This window comes from Rhinoraja longicauda, chromosome 8 (assembly GCF_053455715.1).
Source record: "Rhinoraja longicauda isolate Sanriku21f chromosome 8, sRhiLon1.1, whole genome shotgun sequence".
In the NCBI taxonomy this organism is placed as follows: Eukaryota; Metazoa; Chordata; class Chondrichthyes; order Rajiformes; family Arhynchobatidae; genus Rhinoraja; species Rhinoraja longicauda.
This window is the reverse complement of record NC_135960.1, coordinates 33,720,266-33,735,019: the sequence shown is the minus strand read 5'-3', so window position 1 is coordinate 33,735,019 and position 14,754 is coordinate 33,720,266. Positions and strand designations below refer to the sequence as shown.

The 14,754-nt window shown below is 43.5% G+C and overlaps 1 protein-coding gene across 1 annotated transcript in view; it reads left to right on the top strand.

Annotated features, from left to right (window-relative positions):
• The first annotated feature begins 247 nt into the window (after window positions 1–247).
• The window catches only part of slx9 (SLX9 ribosome biogenesis factor), an 81,606-nt gene continuing 67,099 nt past the window's right edge, over window positions 248–14,754 (top strand). The window contains exons 1-2 of the mRNA XM_078404457.1: window positions 248–417; window positions 540–651. Of these exons, the coding sequence (XP_078260583.1) occupies window positions 262–417; window positions 540–651 (268 nt within the window). The 5' untranslated portion in view covers window positions 248–261. The remainder of the gene's footprint in view (window positions 418–539; window positions 652–14,754) is intronic.

Below are 14,754 nucleotides of genomic sequence, written 5' to 3'. Positions count from 1 at the left end.
TGGAAACAGGCCCTGCGGCCCACCAAGTCCGTGTCGACCCCGTGCACTAGCCCTATCTTACACACTATAGACAAGTTACAATTTTACTGAAGCCAATTAAACTTCAAATATGTGCATCTTTGGAGTGTGAACGTTCAACAAAATATATCCTCCACCCACAGGAGCCCCGGAACCGTTATCCGAGTCCGTGTTTAGCGGACGGACGGTTTAGCGGGCGGACACCACCCCTGCTCCCCAGCCACGTGTGTTGCCCTTGGCAACATGGTGGGGAAGGCGAAGCGGTCTCGGTTCCGGCTGCATTCGGCGGCGGTGAAGCTGACTGGGTCGGCCCAGGCAGAGAGCGAGCCTGCCCGGGATACCCTCGTGTCATGGCCCCCGCCCCCACTCTCCGTGGATGCCAGGAGGCGACTGCAGGAGGTGAGTGGCTGCGGGACAGCGCCGCGCCGCGCCCGGGAATGTGACCATGAGCTGGGTGGGCCCTCTCTGCTCCCTGCCCTGGCCTGGCCTGGCTCAGCTCTCCTCTTTACCGCTCTCCGCAGGATGCCGATCGCTTGCCGCCTTCGCTGTTCGCCGGGACCAAGATCGACCCGAGTCTGCTGGTTGGGAAGCTGGACGACGACGAGCGTAAGTCGGTGGCGTCCAGCCAGAGAGGTAGGACTGGAACCCGCACTGGGTCGGGAGAATTGCATTAAAAGTTTCCTCATCAGCGGCTGCACTTTACGTGGCCCTACGCTATGGAATGTGTTTTCAGTACGTTTTGAAACATCACCGAGAATGGCGACTGCTGTGCCAGACTCCTACGTCGGAAAGTTAGACCCAGCAAGTTAGTCTGCACCAATGGTATAACACAACACTTTGTTTTTAAGACACATAGTACTGGAGGAACTCCAGCTTGCCAGTTAGGCAGCCTGACCCACTGAGTTACTTGGACTCTTTTTGTAAACCAGCATCTGCAGTTCTTGTGTTTACTTTTTGCTTTTTAGTTGGGAAGCTTATGACATTCTCAGGCCAGCATCTGCAGCTCCTTGTGTCCCAGTACGAGGATAGTCCAACTCGAGGAGGTGCCATAGCGGACATTGTGCTAGGAAACCAACCTGGCCAGGTGACCAGTGTTTTGATGGAAGACCATTTTTGGAACGGTGATCAGAACTCCGTTTTCAGATAGATATGAATAAGGATAAGTCTGGACTTTGGGGTAAGGCAGATTATGGTTTAGTTTAAAGACGTAGTGTGGAAATGGGCCTTTTGACCCACTGAGTTCATGCTGACATCACCTGTGCCACTAGTTAGTGTAAGAAAATAACTGCAAATGCTGGTACAAATCGAAGGTATTTATTCACAAAATGCTGGAGTAACTCAGCAGGTCAGGCAGCATCTCAGGAGAGAAGGAATGGGTGACGTTTCGGGTCGAGGCCCTTCTTCAGACTGATGTCAGGGGGGCGGGACAAAGGAAGGATATAGGTGGAGACAGGAAGACAGTGGGAGATAGGGGGAGGGGAAGAGAGGGACAGAGGAACTATCTAAAGTTGGAGAAGTCAATATTCATACCGCTGGGCTGCAAGCTGCCCAGGCGAAATATGAGGTGCTGTTCCTCCAATTTCTGGTGGGCCTCACTGTGGCACTGGAGGAGGCCCATGACAGAAAGGTCAGACTGGGAGGGGGAGTTGAAGTGCTCAGCCACCGGGAGATCAGGTTGGTTAAGGCAGACTGAACGAAGGTGTTGAGCGAAGTGATCGCCAAGCCTGTGTTTGGTTTCGCCGATGTAAAGAAGTTGACATCTAGAGCAGCGGATGCAATAGATGAGGTTGGAGGAGGTGCAGGTGAACCTCTGTCTCACCTGGAAAGACTGTTTGGGTCCTTGGATGGAGTTGAGGGGGGAGGTAAAGGGACAGGTGTTGCATCTCCTGCGGTTGCAGGGGAAAGTGCCCGGGGATGGGGTGGTTTGGGTAGGATGGGACGAGTGGACCAGGGAATTACGGAGGGAACGGTCTCTGCGGAACGCAGAAAGGGGAGGGGATGGGAAGATGTGGCCAGTGGTGGGGTCCCGTTGTAGGTGACGGAAATGTTGGCGGATGATTTGTTGGATACGCTGGCTGATGGGGTGGAAGGTGAGAACGAGGGGGATTCTGTCCTTGTTACGAATGGGGGGAGGGGGAGCAAGAGCGGAGCTGTGGGATGTAGAAGAGACCCTAGTGAGAGCCTCATCTATAATGGAAGGGGGAAGCCCCGTTTCCTGAAGAATGAGGACATCTCTGATGCCCTAATGTGAAACACCTCATCCCAGGCGCAGATGCGGCGTAGACGGAGGAATTGGGAGTAGGGGATAGACTTTTTGCGGGAGACTGGGTGGGAAGAAGTGTAGTCCAGATAGCTGTGTGAGTCAGTGGGTTTATAGTAGATGTCAGTCACCAGTCTGTCTCCTGTGATGGAGATGGTGAGGTCTAGAAACGGGAGGGAGATGTTGGAGATGGTCCAGGTATATTTAAGGGCAGGATGGAAATTGGAAGTGAAGTGTATGAAGTCAGTGAGTTCTGCATGGGTACAAGAGGTAGCACCAATGCAGTCGTCGATGTAGCGGAGGTAGAGTTCGGTAAACTAGTGCCACTAGTTATGTTATCCTATTTTTGCTTCCACTCCCTACCCACTCGGGGCAATTTACAGAAGTCTATTAACCTACAATCCCACACATCTTTTGGATTTGAGAGGAAACCGGAGCACCCGGAGCAAAACCCACGCAGTCACAAGGAGAAAGTCCAAACTCCACATAGACAATACCTGGGTCTCTGAGGCTGTGAGGCAGCAGCTCTACCAGCTGTGCAACTGTGCCGTCCTTCGGAGAAACATAATTCGGGTTACCTCTGAGGATCTTGGCACCATGCATTGGGAGCACACAGAAGCCCTGTGTACGTGGCAGAAGGACCTGAGAGAGGACACCCACTCAGTTGTCCTGTCAGGCACCTCTACTGTAATCAGTTGAAAAATCTGAGTTGGTTGTTCTCCTCAAACACCTCGGTTCCCACAAAACTGGAGTAGAAGCAAGGGAAGAATCAGCAATTTGACATTCACAATTTCTCTCTCTCTTACTCCCACCCTCATTAAACAAGAAAATAAATAACCTTTCAAAGGCACCCAGAATTCATCTTATTTATCAGATTGCAAGAGCCTGTGGTTTAATGACAATTGAGGACAGTGTTAGACTATGAAAGCAAAATGGAATGCAGGAGCTAGGCAGAGTAACCTGGGAGGAGTTGTTATTGGGTAAGTCCACATCCGGTGTGGGAGTCATTTACAGGAAATAACTCAAACAGACAATTAGAAGGGTCAAAAGGGACCATGAAATGACATTGATGAGTCAGATTAAAGAAAATACCACTAAGTACATAAGTACATTAAAAACAGGAGGGTACCAAAGGAGAAGATCGGACTGCTCAAGGATAAAGCAGAAATTTATGCTTAGAATAAGAGGATGTAGGTGAGGTGTTACACAAGTACTTTGCAGCTATATTTGCCAAGAAGAAGGGCATGTAGGGCAATGAGATTAGTGTGGGGAATACCAATATGCTATGGCAGTTTAAAATCAAGGAGCAGGTGATTTTGGGGCTCTTGAAGAGCATTAAGGTGGATAAATCCCCAAGGCCTGATGCGATCCATCCCAAGTTATTGGGAGAGGCATGCGAGAAGATTGCAAGGGCCTTGACGAAGAACTTTGTCTCTTCTTGAGCAGCGGGAAAGGTACCAGAGGATTGAAGAGTAGGTAATGTTAAATTATAAGGGAAATAGATAGGGTAGATTGCAAGAATCTTTTCTCCTTTACTTGTGATAAATAAGGCTCATAGATTTACGGTAAGAGAGGAAACATTTAAAGGAAAGATAGACACAAAATGCTTCAGTCTGAAGAAGGGTCTCGACCCAAAACGTCACCCATTCATTCCTTCTGTCCCGCTGAGTTACTCCAGCATTTTGTGTCTATCTTCATATTAAACCAGCGTCTACAGTTCTTTCCTAGACATATAAAGGGAATCTGAGGGGAACCTTTCTCATTTGGAGTAATGAGTAATTGAATTCCACGGCCAGAGAAAGTGATGGTAGTGGGGGTCGAAAACAGCATTTATGGGTTTTCTGGATGAACCCATCCTTTTTGGAATCATTAAATTCTCTAATTTCAGTTAACTAACTACTAACAACCCCTTCCCCCACCTTTCCCCATCCCCCTTTTCTGTGCCTCACTGATTTTAAGGGATATCTGGATTGAAAATGGAGAATGGTGGAAATATAGTTGGTTTCTTGGGTCAATGGTCTTTCATTAGAGCTGAAAGCTCTTTTACCTGAAACATTATTTCTGCTTCTCTCTCTGTAGTTGTTACCCGATCTATTGAGTATTTACAGCATTTGCTCTTTTTTCATATTTCTGGCATCTTACTTTTTGCTTTTTGATATTTCCACAGGTTAGGAAAATTGAGTTGAAACAGAAGTGAAAGCAGGCTTGAGGGATAATACAGCCTTGAATTTACTTTTTTCCCTAACTAGTCTGAAGAAGGGTCTTGACCCGAAACGTCACCCATTCCTTCTCTCCAGAGATGCTGCCTGTCCTGCTGAGTTACTCCAGCTTTTTGTATATATATTTCCCACAAGATAGCAGCGAGGGAAATGCAGCATTCCCTCAACTTTGTATTTGCATGCAGCTTCATATTGTGCTGTAGTCTTAAAAGGCCGTTAAACATGCCAAGATAATATTACGATTTAAGTAATTCGTTTATGGCTGTGTTTTTATTGATATGTTCACCCTTTTTCTCAATGATGCTAAATGTTTTTTTTAAATGAATGCAAAGCTATCCAAAATTAGGTTTAATATTAAGTCAGATACAAAGTGCTGGAGTGTCTCAGCAGGCCAGGCAGCATTTCTGGAGAACATGGATAGGTGACATTTTGGGTTGAGACCTGCAATGGGCCCACAGGACCGAGCCTCACTCACCCAGACCTGCAATGGATTCTTTGTTTCTACATTAATACTAAGTAGTGTGGGGTTTTTTCATGTACAGGTGCTTGAGGTCTTTTCGCTCATCATGACAATGAAACCTTAATACTGGACATGGTTTCATCTTGCTCCAGAGTAGGTAGCTTAATGAGCAGAACTTGCTTTGCCCAACTCTGGCATCCGTAGTCCAAATGGATCTGTGCTTTTGCTGTATCTTTTTGTAAGAAAGTCTTGACATTCATTTACCGTAAGTAAAAGGTTCTGCTCCTTTCCACCTGAGTATACTAGGTTGATTGTTTTGTGAATCAGCTGTTGCCAATCTGCAGCTGAGAGACACTGCTTAATACGAATTAGAAACATAGAAAATAGGTGCAGGAGTAGGTCATTTGGCCCTTTGAGCCAGCACTGCCATTCAATATGAGCATGGCTGATCATCCAAAATCAGTACCCCGTTCCTGCTTTCTCCCCATATCCCTTGATTCCATTAGCACTAAGAGCTATATCTAACTCTCTCTTGAATACATCAGTTTAAAGTTTAAATTAACAGTTTAAACATGAGCAGTCTGTGTTAAGTATTATTAAATCTTGGAATATGAGGCAGTCAGCAAAAATTTCTTCAGAGTTGAATACCAAGTGAGACTAAAGGCTGGTCCAGAACATCTATATACTAAAACTCTCGTTTGTTTGTATCTGAACTACAGTTAAAACGGTACAGGATAGCGTGACAATTTTAGGCCCACCTTACTCACCGTCGTCCCTTTGGTGTAGTGGAAGATGTTTCATTGAAATCGGTGTTATATTTTTAAAGTTATTCACATTAGGAGGAGGGATAAGGGGGGGGGGGGGGAGGGGAGGAGAAGGTGCTGCACCAATGCAGGAGAGGTTTGGGCCCACTTGGTCTAGGTTATCAATAAAAAGCAAGGAAAAATATCAGCAAAATCTTGGATAGATTATGACTTTAAGGAGGTTATTATGCCCTATACGTTTATGCCATCCTTAAAGTGAACTATTTAAGTTGGTCCCATTGCCTCGTTCCTGGCCAATTGCCTTGCATGTTACTTCTCAAGTATTCAACCAGGTATTGATTTCGCAGAGTTTCAGATGTCCACTTCTTTTTGGGTGACAATACATGCCCACAATTCCTTTTTGACCGTTTACCAATTAAAGTCTCTATCCTCTAATTTTACAGAGGACAACAATTAACTTCCAAAGCCGCGCACCTTTAGGATATGGGAGGAAACCAGAGCACCCATATGAAACTCCCACCGTCTTATGGAAAACATACAAATTCCATACAGACAGCACCCAAAGATTGGACCCGGGTCTCTGGAGCTGTAAGGCAGCAGCACTGAAAGCTGCATTGTTGTGTTGCTTGAACTATGGATGATTTTCATTTTCAGCTTTTGGGAGAATGTCCAGTCCTCCTTTTGCCCACACTCTACACTGAGTTATTAGTACTGTGAAGTTTATCTCTAACCTAGAATGACTTCCAAATCCTTTTCACGCTCTTACTGCTATGGGGGTAAGACAAGATCAGAATAATCACACAAAAGTTACCAAAATATTGATTCTATTTGAATATGCAAATGTTCACGTGATTGAAGCATGTGGAAGTACCATGTACTCTTTCATAATACTCAGTTATCATTTTGTGTGAGTGATGCAAAGTGCTGAGCGACTGTGGTGTCCATTTGCAAACTGAAAATTGAGCTCTTCCAAAGCTTCCTATTCCAAAATTAAGCTCAGTCGTGTTTGGGACCCTCTATTTAAGAACTTCTTTGTTCTTGATAAAACGTGATCATCATTGATGTGTGTTGTATTAAACTTATTAGATCATGGAATGTAACATCACAGAAAGTAGCTATTTGGCCTTCCCTCTGTTATTGAAGTTATCTGCCCATCAGAATTTCTTACTGGCATTGTAATTATGCTTGCAATGTAATTGCCAATCGTAACTAAGATCAAATGTATGCAAATTATTTTTTCAAAGTATTATTGATTATTTGATTTACAGTATTTCAGAAGGCATTACTTCGTGTTCACTTGAACGTTCCTTGCATATCATACAAGTTGGAGTCAACCAGCAGGTGGTGCTAGAGTTATATTTGTATTTCAGAGCAAAATGTTGATTTAATAATGATTATTTTATCCAGGCAGGCTGAAGTAGATGAACAATATTTCATACCACTGTGCTAAATGCTTTCAAAGTTTATTGTAAGTTGCAAGTAGGAATGTATTACCATGTTGCATGTGTCCCAAGTTCTGTCTTCCTAAGTGATGTTGTAAAATTATTATTTCTGCAATACTCCATTCATAAAGAACCAATCCCTGGGCTGGGGTTGCTACTGTAGGTGTACTCTATCTTATGAAGATTGAATAAATCCTCAAACTGGCATCTCCTTCACATTTTCTCCCTGACCTACACTACTTTTTCAGAAACTGCCGATTTATTATTTTCTGTTGATCTCCCCTCCGCAGCCTCTATTCACAGCCTGCTACCTTATTTGGGACGTAAGGAAGACTGCCCTGCATGACCCATTGCTTCAGTAACTTCATGTCCCATGGAGCTCATTTCGTCCCTTTCTCTAGCCCATTTGCCCACTTTTTCTATCTAACTGCATGATACATTCCAATTTCCTGATCCATCCAGCTTGCTTTGACATTGGTGGTCTAATCCTTGAATACGTCAATTCATTTAATTGGTTCTTTACTGTCATGTACTGGACCATTTTTTGCAAATAGTCCAGTAACAATCTTACTATACATTACGCACAGTCATACTTAAGATAGTAGATTATACTCGGGCAGTATACAAGCATTGCCACATTCCCGGCACCATCTTATATCTTTCAAGTTTCATGTTAGTCTTAACTTGGCCATAGAGGCCCGTTTGAGTTGTTGGGGCTTATGGCCTGGTGATGTGTCAATGTCCTCGAATGCTGTTCTGCGCCAGTGTCGGCCACATCCGTTGTGTGTGCTCGGCGCATAGAGCAGTGCCTGATATAATTGAGCCCCAGGCTGTTGTAAGGCCACCAGCAGCCCACTCCATCGATGCCTCGATTGGGGCACATCGTACATTGGCCTGTGACTGTGCCGTCCCTTGCCTCAGACAGCCACTGTACAGCTCCATGTCCGGGAGCCTCCCGCAGCTGACCTCTGAATGTGCAGGGTGCCTACGAGGGTGTGGGAGGTGAGACCCCAGCCCGTTCACTGGCTTCATTGTTTTCCTCAGTCTGCTGTCCATGCATTCCCCACTCGATGGTCTTGGAGACCTTTGCTGATTCCTTGAACAGAGTCCTAACCAATTGCTTTCCAATACCACCTTCCTCGATTTATTTTCACGATGAATAACTTAAGCTATAATTGAAAAGCCACAAAAACTGATGATGGGGTTTCTGATGCAGGGCCTTTTAATGGAAGCATTGACATCTCTGTTCGCAGATGCTGCCTAACCTGAGCATTTACACCATAGAAAAAATGTGACTTCATCGTGAACTTCACTGACTTCCACATAAACATAGAAAAACAGAGAAACATAGAAAAATAGGTGCAGGAGTAGGCCATTCGGCCCTTCGAGCCAGCACTGCCATTCAATATGATCGTGGCTGATCATCTAAAATCAGTACCCCAATCCTGCTTTTTCCCCATATCCCTTGATTCCTTTAGCCCTAAGAGCCAATTCTCTTTCTTGAAAACATCCAGTGAATTGGCCTCCACTGCCTTCTGTAGCAGAGAATTCCACAGATTCACAACTCTCAGGGTGAAAAAGTTTTTCCTCATCTCAGTCCTAAATGGCCTACCCCTTATTCTTAAACTGTGACCCCTGGTTCTGGACTCCCCCAACATTGGTAACATTTTTCCTGCATCTAGCCTGTATAATTCTTTAAAATTTTTATATGTCTCTCTAAGATCCCCTCTCATCCTTCTAAATTCCAGTGAATACAAGCCCAGTCGACCCATTCTTTCATCATATGTCAGTCCCGCCATCCCAGGAATTAACCTGGTGAACCTATGCTGCAATCCCTCGATAGCAATAATGTCCTTCCTCAAATTAGACCAAAATTGCGCACAATACTCCAGGTGCGGTCTCACCAGGGCCCTATAAAACTCCAGTAGGACCTCTTTGCTCCCAAACTCAAATCCTCTCACAATGAAAGCCAACATGCCATTATCTTTCTTCACCACCTGCTGTACCTGCATGCTTACTTTCAGTGACTGATGTACAAGCACACCCAGGTCTCGCTGCACCTCCCCTTTTCCTAATCTGACACCATTCAGATAATAATCTGTCTTCCTGTTCTTGCCACCAAAGTAGATAACCTCACATTTATCCACATTATACTGCATCTGCCAAATCACCCAACCTATCCAAGTCACCCTGCAGCCTCATAGCATCCTCCTCGCAGCTCGCACTGCCACCTAGCTTTGTGTCATCCACAAACTTGGAGATGTTACATTTAATTCCCTCGTCTAAATCGTTAATATATATTGTAAATAACTGGGGTCCCAGCACCGAGCCTTGCGGCACCCCATTAGTCATTGCCTGCCATTCTGTAAAGAACCTGTTAATTTCTACTCTTTGCTTACTGTCTGCCAACCAGTTCTCTATCCATGTCAATACCCTACCCCCAATACCATGTGCTCTAATTTTGCACACTAATCTCTTGTGTGGGACCTTTGAAAGTCCCGATACACCACATCCACTGGCTCTCCCTTGTCCATTCTACTTGTTACTTCCTCAAAAAATACCAGAAGATTAGTCAAGCATGATTTCCCCTTCATAAATCCATGCTGACTTTGACCGATCCTGTCACTGATGAAAAGATGTGACTGCGAGAACTTGTATGGGTCTGCGTCACATCTGACTTTCATTCTTTAATTAGAAACTACTCTGATCTGGTAAACTGCCAACTGGGTAGGTACTGCCAACGACGTAGGTGCACTTGCAGGGTGTCAATTCCTTCAATCTTTGCTTCTAATTTTGGTGATTAGTATCTACTAAAAGACCTGCAGTTACTTTGACCTCTTTCCGTCATGATCATTATAAGGATTGTATTCTTCCACTTACTCGTCATCCATTGCATCAATTCTGACAATGACAACTTCTTCGCAATTGCTATTGTTGTGTGTTTGCAATTTCTTAACTGTGTGTTCTCGCCCATCATTTGTTAATGGGCTTTAAGCTGCAACAAGTTCCAATTCCTAGTCAAATGTTCTCATTGGGATTGAGATAGCTTTTCCTCTGTCATCCCAATTCCCCCACACTGCAAAGGTTTTTGATATTTTCAGCATTGTCAGTTCTATCCTTTCCATCCTTTTCTAACTTCAACATTACAAAGCTTCCTCGGAGACACTTTAATTCCCTCCTCGACAGCAATCCTCTTGGATTGGTATAATTGGAGAGATGACATGACAACTGGATCTGCCTTCTTACCTCCCCCATCTCACTGTCTAGTACATGAACGCTCTTTCCAAGAGCAGCAACGATTTATACTCATAGTTCCGTATCAAATGCAGAATGGGTGACCACTTTTCAGAAGATTTTGCCAGACTGACTCAAAGCTCCTGGTTGTTGCCACTTATTTAATCTCTCTGTGACCGGTTACCTTCTGTAACCTACCTGTGGCAATGAAATACAATCTAAAGCCGAGCAATACCATTGACTGATTGCACATGAACCTCCAAATGGACAATGAATTCAAAGGCTTTCAGATAATCAGCATGTACATCTCATGTTTCATGTTCTTTTGATAAAATCCAGATAATTATTCTGTTCTCCCATATATATCTCCCTTCTATTATTTAACCAAGCAGTTTTTTTTAGTTGAGAAGGGGGGGAGGAGAGGGTGCTGCACCAATGCAGGAGAGGTTTGGGTCCAACGGGTCCACTTGGTCCAGTTAGCAATATTAGCCAACTCGGAACCCATACAACTGGAATAGGAGGAATAGGTGGAATAAGACACTGAGCATATCCATGAATCTATTCTTCTGTCTGACAGGCAATCAAATCCTAAAACACAGCTATACACTTATAAGATCAAACTGAGTGCAACCAGATCCTGAATAGGGCGGGCCAGTGGTGCAGCTGGTAGAGCTGTTTCCTCACAGCACCAGAAACCTGGGTTTGATTCTGTCATCAGGTGCTGTCTATATGGAGTTAGCACATTTTCCCTGTGACTGCATGGGATTCCTCCGGGTGCTCTGGTTTCCTCCCACATCCCAAGGCACCACTGGGTATATGGGATATTTGACCTGGCAAATTGCCTTGTGTAGGGAGTGGATGAGAAAATAGGATAACATTTAAATAGCGTGAACTGGTGTTCGATGATCTGTGTGGTCTTGGTGGGCCAAAAAGCCTGTTTCTATGCTGTATCTGTGAATTATACTAAAGTGGAGATGATGGTTTAGGAAAGTTGGTTTCTTATTCTTTACCTGACCTGGTAACTAATTCTAGCACTTCCTGTTATAGTTCAGATTTCACATACAAAGTATATTTTACTTTTGGTTCCTCTGCATTCTTACTTTAGAAGGACTGACAGAATAAATAAGCAATGCTTTTGAGTTTATGTCAAAATCTTGAACAGATCTCAAGTGAAGATGAAGTCAACATGCCCAGGGGCAAAAAACATTGCCAGGTACTGTTGAATGGATGAAGTCTATGAACTGAAGTGCATCTTTAAACTTCTGTAGTTTTGATTTGTTTTCTTCAACTAGTTCCGACTGTCAAAGATATTCCTAAAATTCAGTGGAATTACGCTGATGTTTGGCATCTTTTCTCAGTTCATCTACCTGTCCATAGTGGTTGGAATACTGCATTATTAAATGGCATATTTTACAGCAGAATATCATTGCACACAATTAACATACAATAGTTTTTGCATGTTGTACAAAAAGCATTAAAAATAAAATTATATAAAACATCTTGCACCCAAAGCAGGGTGCATTAAATAGGCCCCCAAATTGTACTCGGCTATCCTGGGAGCTGGTTCCCAATGGAAGACTGACCTAGGGACCATTAGCTGGAACAAATAATATATTGTGCAGGGGCAAGCATGCAGTGACTTCAGGGCAATAGATCTGTCCTGATGTCCCAATCTGCCCCTATGTCATGGAATGCTCTTCAAGCCAGCCTATCAAGAACTCCTTGGCCCTAGTTTTTGCATTTTCTTTAAACTTTCAAGTCTTCCTTTATCAAATTTGATTTGTTGCATGCCCCTGGGCATGTTGACTTCATCTTCACTTGAGATCTGTTCAAGATTTTGACATAAACTCAAAAGCATTGCTTATTTATTCTGTCAGTCTTGACTTACTCACCCCTCCGGGGACTGCTTTAGTTGTGCCCCACGTTCGTTGAAAAACTGCCATTAGCTGCCATTTTAGTTGCTTTTAAAGCTTCTTTCAAAAGGCTTTTAAAACGTGTATTTGGAGACACGTCCCATTTAGTGTGACCTTTGTCTTTTCAATATTGTTCCTATCTAAAATGTTTCAATATTTTTGCAGTGCTGTTGAATTTTATATAGCTGTTCCATTGATTCATGTCAGGGTTGCAAGATTAAATTAATGGTATAATTATTTTCCCCAATAGACTTCTCAAAATAAATTTTCTCACTAAACATCGTGTAAAAATAATAGGGTTTTTTTTAAACAGATTTCACAAGAGATACAAAAATAGCATCACAAAGATTATATTTTAATATTAAATATTAATGTGGCACAATCTTGTGATATATTTTATAAAATTTGACAATGAATGGAGAGAAATTAATGTGCTGAGCATTATTAATCTTTTTGAATAGTGGTCATTTTGATTTGTTTTGCTTGCATGCAAGGGATTAGATGGTACAGTAATTATAGGGTTGGATCAGTAGTGCAAGAGTAATACATTTAGCATTTGCTAATCACCATCTGGATCTATATTTTTACTCATAATTAGACATCTTGAGAGGTGGAAATGATTCTTTTGATGTTAGACATGGAAGATGGAATCTCAGATTGATTTGTTGATACTAATAGAATTCAGTATGCCCTGTGGGAGTTGGTTGCTCATGTGACTCATTCTCAACCAGCTATAAATAGCAGACACTGTGTCCAGGATTCTCTTGGGTCGTATTATAATCCTTGCTACCAATGCATTAATCTGGTCTGACCCTCTATCTTTTTTGACAGATAGGAAAAGTTATTAGCTCCACGGTGTTATTTGAAAAGATTGGCTGATTGATTTCAGCAGTAATTTTTTTTTTGTCTTTATGTATAAATCATATTGTTTGCAAGAGCATATTTGTTAAATAACAGGTGTTGAACATAAAAAAAAGGGAACCATTGTGAATTTGTTTCTAGTATTTTCATATCAAAAAAACATTAATAGATTTCATCAAATATTATACTCTCTTGTAAGATATTAATTTAAAATATTGTTTATCTGGACAACTTCCCCACTATATTCATGATGTATCCCTTCTAGCCACTCTTTTTAAGCCGGATATGCTGTTTTTTGCTAAAAAGAATTGCAGCTTTGTGCTATTCCAATGATGGTTTTATATGAGCTATTGAAGTTAGTATCTGTAAGGTGGGTAACACTTGGGTTATCAGAAAGTAGATGACACTTTCTGATCTAATTCTGTTCTTGTTAGCATCTGTAAGTGTAAATTGGTCAGCTAGGTTCTGAATACCAATCGGGCAATTTGGCTGAACTGGTTTTGGGTGCATCAAAGTTCGGAAGATAACACAAAGTGTAAATGTAAAAATCGTCCTGTGTGCTGGATAGTGTTAATATGTGGGGATTGCTGGTCGGCGCGAACCCAGTGGGCCGAAGGGCCTGTTTCTGCACTGTATCTCTGAACTAAACTAAACCTGGTGACCCATTCCCAGCTCCAACCATCTCCCCAGCCGTTTTGAGCCCCAGCTGCGACCCCACTCCTGACTCACAAGGTGCACCAGTGAGCCCCTCTCACCTTCCGCTGTTTATCCGCTCCCTGCTCGACCACTGCCGCCTGCTTCTTTCATCGCCTCATTCTTCCCCACCTCCTCCCCCTCTGCCACCTCCTTCTCCCCTGGAGTCGCTAACATTCCCCACATTGAAAGATGAGAGGGATCTCCACGGTAATGGCGCCTACTTTTAAAGTGAAATGACACAAAGTGCTGCAGTACCTCAGCCAAATTAATTAATCTGAGGAAGGTTCCCGATGTCACCTTTCCATGTTCTCCAAAGATCCTGATCCGCTGAATTACTCCAGCATTTTGTCCTTTTGTCTATCAGAATCAGAATAACCTTCATTGTCATCCAAAATAACAAGTCTTTTGGACGAAATTTCGTTACCCACAGTCTAACAATAAGAGCAATAAAAATAAGCAATAACACACACAATCACAAACCAACACAAAACCAAAAAAAAAGAAACATCCATCACAGTGAGTCTCCTCCAGTCACCTCCTCACTGTGATGGAAGGCCAGAATGCCTTTTCTCTTCCCCTGCCGTCTTCTCCCGCGGTCAGGCTGTTGAAGTTGCCACGTCGGGGTGATCGGGGCTCCCGACGTTGAAGCTCCCGCCAGACGGAGAAAATCCCGCGGCCTATTTCAGGCCATGTCGGACTGTGATAGGTCCGCAGCGGGCCGACCCAAGCCCCGCGATTCGGGGCGGGTGAATTAACCACCATCTGCAGTCACCAGCAGTAATGGAAAGCACTCCCTTTGCTATAGTCTGTTTACAGTAAACCCTAGTTTTAACGGACCAAGCGGATGACTGCAGATGATGGTTAATACACAAAAGGACACAGTGTTG